General features: G+C 40.0%; 1 protein-coding gene across 4 annotated transcripts in view; it reads left to right on the plus strand.

Annotated features, from left to right (window-relative positions):
• Window positions 1–5,217, plus strand: part of TPD52 (tumor protein D52) — a 39,979-nt gene extending 34,762 nt beyond the window's left edge. For 3 of the 4 annotated variants that reach the window (XM_018079123.2, XM_008921169.3, XM_008921170.3), the window contains 3 exons: window positions 1,256–1,297; window positions 2,687–2,735; window positions 3,736–5,217. In XM_018079123.2, the coding sequence (XP_017934612.1) occupies window positions 1,256–1,297; window positions 2,687–2,735; window positions 3,736–3,852 (208 nt within the window). In that variant the 3' untranslated portion in view covers window positions 3,853–5,217. The remainder of the gene's footprint in view (window positions 1–1,255; window positions 1,298–2,686; window positions 2,736–3,735) is intronic. The other variant, XM_008921172.3, reaches the window with a different exon arrangement.
• The last annotated feature ends 783 nt before the right edge of the window (window positions 5,218–6,000 follow it).

Genomic DNA, 6,000 nt, shown 5'->3' on the forward strand with positions numbered 1-6,000 from the left:
AATGGGGTTGGGGAAATGGATGAAACGTGGCCGTGCATTACTGATGCGTGTCAGGGAAGCATCTGGCCTTTGTGTATCTGATTCCCAGTGCACTGTATGTACAAATCAATCTATGGTTGTGCATCTGCCCTAAGGGATCCCAGCCTTAAGGGAACTTTTCACTTGTGTAGTTTTCCCGTATCACTGTATTTTACTGATGAGCCTCCAGAAAGAATCTCTTAAAACTCGTTCGGCAATGAACATAGAACTTTTTTGCTTCTGTGAATGTATCTTTCATTGTGCTGAGATACTAATTGAAAGTTTGGAGGTACATCATATGAGAGAGTTATTTCCCTTCCCTCCCCTTCTCCCCCAGCAACTGCCTGGAAATTATTCTCTTGAAAGACATCATAAAGACCAGACAAAATTTGACATTCCAAATATAGTTATGAACATCTGTGATCATCAGTTTTAATAGTTTTAAGTTACTACTGTGGTATTTGATAAGAAACATTTAACATATAAGACTTGTTTGTATCAAGAGTAAACAGGGATTTTCTAGATGGAACTAAATTGGATTCTAGGTGGTCTTGAGGTTATTTGAGAGCTCCTTAATCTATATCCAGTCAGCTTCTATGAGTGTGTGTAAACAAGCAGTAACTGTATAGCAACACTAGCTGGTTACAGAAATCCTCCATGAATTTCAGAACACAGAACTAGGACTTTCTCCCTGCCCCCAGCATAAATCTGACCTTGAATACAGATTGATGTGACTGCTCTTGCTAGATAATGTGTATTGACGAGTAGATAATTTGTATTGATGAGTGTGGAAATCTTACACTGAATTGAAATGCAGGCCGTCTGAATGTAGGGATAATTCTTTTCGGTAGGAAGGTGAGTTGCTTGATAAGACTCTTGAGTGTTCACTTTCTACTTGATATCATCCAGACTGTAAATGCAGCATGACTCTCATTGCTTGAGAAACTTAATGAGTAGACAGACTGTTGCAGCTAAGCAGAGTAAGTACTAACAAGCATGGCACTTGAATCTCTCTAAAATGGAGAAAGGTTGTTGCAGCTTTTGCTCTGACGTACTTGTGTGTGTGCATGGCTAAGCAATCTAAAAAAGCAAACCCGAGCAGTTACTGTATAGGCCTGTATAAGACTGGCTGTTTACCAAAGATAGTATCCAGAAGTCAGCTCTCTAAGCCAATTTCTTCTCCATGTAATACTTAAACTAATTTCTTGCTTTCTCTTTTCTTAATGCTGGCACTTAGTATACGCTCCATACAACATTCAATTAGTATGCCTATTATGAGGTAATGTATGTATAATCCACCTGTTGTGTTTACTTTCATGTGTAGAATCAAGTAAAATCTAACTTAAATCAGCTAACATAGGTTTAAAACAAAACCAAAAAATCTTCCCAGCTTTGTAATGGATTTCCTGTACTAACATATAGGATAAAGTTAGTTTTATTTCTTTTTATTGGTGGTGGCTATCAACATATGGAATGTGACCAAGTGCAATTCCCTGCTGTTTAGGAAAACTATAACAACTTTTCCCTGAAAAATTACATTAGAAATGTAATGCTACTAAGTGATTGCAAGTTTAAAAAGCAGTAGCTTGGCATATGTTTTTGAACAATGAAAGTGAGAAAAAAAAAAATATAGTTTCACAAAAAGTCTCTTAGTGACTTGGGGTGCTTGCCTTTTCTCTCCCCCTGCTTGGCACTGTGTCCCTCTATCTCCTGAGAGTCTGGTTTTGATATGTGTCATTTTGTGCTTTCCCAAGTGAGAGAGTGCTGCTAAATGTGGGTGACCTACACAAATACCAAGCAAAGGGAGAAGAGAAGCTTCAGACTTCTTTTGAAAAAACACCCTTGTCTTTAATATTTATATAATGAATTTTTGTGTCTGTTACGAACCCACAGTCCTGGGGCACTGAAGGCAAGCAATTTCCATCCTGCATAAAGGCAGAAAAAGTGTACAAGCTGCTGCACAAATTTGCACATGGCAGTGACAGCTAGTCGGAGCATTAAGCCACTCTTCTGACCCTAATGGATAATACACTGGCCCTCAGCATTGGAAATCCCAAGCTGTCCTGCTCTTTGTGTGCAAAACTTACCATTTGTAATTACAGCTGCCTCTGGCACTTAAAGACAAGGGGGAGTCTCCCTTAAATTTAACATGTTAGAAGAAAATGCCACTGTGAACCATGTTTTATTAATTTAACATGTAGCCAATTAAACTGAACTAGTTTTCCTGTAAAAAGTGGAAAAACTCTGCTGAGCTTGCTTCAGCAGTAATGTACTAGGCTAACCAGAAGTGATGACTAAACTTTTCTGAAGAAATCCTTTAAGCCAGAAACCTGTTTGAAATCACTGGTATAATGACCTAAACCTAAAATACTTACTAGTTCTCCCTTTCATTTTGATATGAAGAATCCTGTCGCTGGGCCTGACAGTGTCAGTTGCCAAAGATAAAAGTGAGCCTTCAACTTGAGTATGTTTTAATTTTAGTTTTGTAGTACTTGGGGAGATTCAGAGGTAAACTATTTTTAGGCTACCCTTAAAAACAAGGAAAGAGCCACTAACAAACAAATCTTATGTTCCCATTGGGAAAAAGCAACTGTCTGCTTGTTTTCTGATATTTATAGACTAACCAGATATGGTTCAAATTCTGTGGTTCCTTTTTTTATTTTCCCAGAAATTCTCCTACTTTCAAGTCCTTTGAGGAAAAAGTTGAGAACTTAAAGGTAAGCATTACTAAAACACGTTGGTGATTGTGGAGCTATGGATGTGGAGAAAAGACTGAAGTAGTTTAAGTGGAAATGATTTCTCTGCCTAATGATTTGTGAATGAAAAAATGTGCTTCCTGCACCTCTTACAGGAGGATACTTCTAACTGGAAGAACTAACAGCCAGCTAAACTGCACGAACAGCTAGTGTAAAATACCTAGTATTAGGTAGCCACAATGGTCTAGGCTTTTATTTCGTGCCTTTCTAGGCACTAGTATCCCATCCAGGAGAATAGCTTGGGAAGCTTCTCTCATTTCTGGCATAAAAGACAAAAGGCCTTTGTATCTTAATTTAAAATGTATTCACAAAACCCTAAAGTTCCAGAAACAACCATTAATAGCTTCTCCAAGTAAAAGCTCACTTTCAAAATAACTAATACATGTAACTGGACCAGGTTTGACTGTTCTCATGGGCACACTCATGGGTTGGATGAGAAGCATGCAAGTGATAGCCTGGGGAACTATGCATTCCCTTGCAACTAACTGGCATTAACTTGTTACCTGGAGAAAGTAAGAGAGTTGCTCTTGCCGCATAAAGATCTCAGGAATTACTGTTGAGACACAAAACTACTCAGAGTTCTTTCTTGAGCAATACAGAAGCAAGTTTTAACTTTGAATATCTTGAAGCCTAAATGGCTTGAAAGGCTGCATGTCTGTATCTATTTGTAACTTGAGAGTATGTGAACCTTTGGATTCTGAAATCAGCCTTGTTTATAAGGGCTGCTTTGTGTATCTGAAAGATAAAGGAAGACTGCTGTGTTAATTTGCTGGTGAGTATTTCCTGCTGGATATGTGAAGACTTGTATTCAGAGTATTGTGGAGGTTGCTCAGTCCTGGAAAAGCTGCTGTGCTGAAGAGAGTTACTAACCTTACTAATGGAGAGGTACTGGTTTTGTACAGTTAAGCATGTCTGGCATGCCAAGTAACTACTATTTTATGTTGGGGCTCTCTCTATCTAGTCTAAAGTTGGAGGAAGCAAACCTGCTGGGGGAGACTTTGGAGAAGTTCTCAACTCTGCTGCCAATGCCAGTGCCACAGAAACTATTGCAGAACAGACAGAGGAGGAGACCCACTGAAATTCCTGCCTGTCCTGCTACCCACTGCCAGATACTGCAAGCAAAAACCAAGCACACTTGTAACATTCTCTGCGCTCTTTCCACCAGATGTGCTTTTATGTAGCACGTAGTTATTTTACCAGATTAACTGATACCAAGCTTGTTTGTGGGTTCAAAATATTTTTGAAACTAAAATACGTTATTTGGGGTTTTGTGTGGGAAGGGGAATTTTTATGCCTTTCAAGCATTTAAAGGACTTACCTGTAATTTAAAGGCAACCTTTAAAATATAGCAATGAAAAAACCAACTCTTTTGAGAAGTTAATTATACTGTACAGATACTGTGGATACATAATTTCTTTTCAATCTGTAACTACTACTCAACTTAATCATTATGAATCTACTGCTGCTGCCAAACTGAAGCTTGTTTCTTCTCTCCCTTGTGATTATTTCAGTTGAGTGTTGCCTGTAAGGGACACTGGACTAGGAGGAAGGATCGCTCCTAGCTAAAGAAAGGACTTCCATTTCAGCAGGCTTTACACAAGTTATAGCAGGATCACACATGAGTAGCAATGTACTGTCTTATGAGCATGTTCCTCATACAGCAGATGTGGATGGGTAACACAGAACATCTAAGATTTACCCATTTATCTGTGCATCGTCCACGTAGGAAACTTCTGACCAATGCCAATGGAAGCAAGATGCCTCATAGTGCTGGTTTGGTTCAGTCCTCATAACATTTTCAGTCTTGTTTTTTGCACAGGATGTCAGTGTGGTTTGGTAACACACTTCTGAAGGTTTGACCAGTTGTGAATAGATTCATCTTCACTCACACATGGTGGTGTCTCATTCATACTAACAAAGTGTAGACTGCAAGAATAAGCCTGAGCACAGAAGTGGTTCTTTTTTAGGCATCAAGAGCATTGCTCCTAAACTCTAACATTGGTTCCCTTGTAGGCTGACCCTTGAAAACATCTGCTACACTGTCTTACTGTTTTCATGTGTTGAAGGCCTGTACCTCTAGCAGCACCCCTGTCCCTGTTCATGACCCCAGAAATCTGTTTTGAGAGGTGTACAATGTCATCGCTCAGCATAGCTCTCTTACAAGATCTGTCCTCCTACATGTTGTTTTATCTGCTGTACTCCTCAAATTGCTTGTGTTTTGTTTGTTTCTGGCACATGGTATCAGTATGGTTAGAACTTTTTATCACTGCGCTTAGAACTGGAAACAAGTTTTGCAACATTTGTGTGAAATCCCTGAAACTTCAACCACCACAGATGTCTGGAGGGAAAGAAGTTGGCTCCTGACAACCTTGCTAGCATGTCAGATGTAGAATATATGCTTAATCACATGTGAGAAGCTTAATAAAAACCTGTATGTGAGGAATGTATTGTCCCGTGAATATGGAGGATAACGTAAATAAGTAAGGAAGTTTTCTTTCTAATTGAAACAGTCCTTGAAGTCTGGTTTCAGTGCTGATATATACTACTATACTGGGGGGAATCTGCATGGCTGAGCTTGGCATTTCTGGAGAAGACTAAGGTTAGATTGCCTTCTAGTGGCTTACAGAAAATTACAGAATCACAGACTTGTTAGTGTTGGAAGGGACCTCTGGAGGTCCAACCCCCCTGCCAAGGTAGGGTCACTTAGGTTATGCAGGTTACACAGGTGTCCAGGCAGGTTTTAAATGTCTCCAGGGAGGGAGAATCCATTACCTCCCTGGGCACCCTGTTCCAGTGCTCTGCCACTGCATTAAATTAAACTGCCCTGATTACATTGTGAAGTTCAGAAAATGGGTTGAGATGTATCCTCAGCCTTTGACAGCTGCACCTTAGCAAAGGAAAGGAGAATTGAATGATACAGGGAGAGTTGCTCTTCCTCTGTTGGGTCGGTACCATGTAGAGCAGATCCTTCTGGAACATGATCCTTGTATGAGGTTTTTATTTATTTAGCTGAGGAAGAGAAGGGTCATCTATGCCAGAGTTGAGCTCTCTGTGTTCTGAAGGAAGGTTTGTTTTTATGACCAAATGGCAGGATGATTTTGCTGTAATACAGTATTACACTGAAGCTTTGCAGCTGCAGCCTCACCTGAGCTTCAGCTGTGTCTTCCTCTGCCCACACCCTCCCTGCCCCGAGTGCAAGCGGCCTTGGGGTCACTTGGCCACTGAA

This window comes from Manacus vitellinus, unplaced genomic scaffold (genome assembly GCF_001715985.3).
Source record: "Manacus vitellinus isolate BGI_N305 unplaced genomic scaffold, ASM171598v3 scaffold_1_pilon, whole genome shotgun sequence".
In the NCBI taxonomy this organism is placed as follows: domain Eukaryota; kingdom Metazoa; phylum Chordata; class Aves; order Passeriformes; family Pipridae; genus Manacus; species Manacus vitellinus.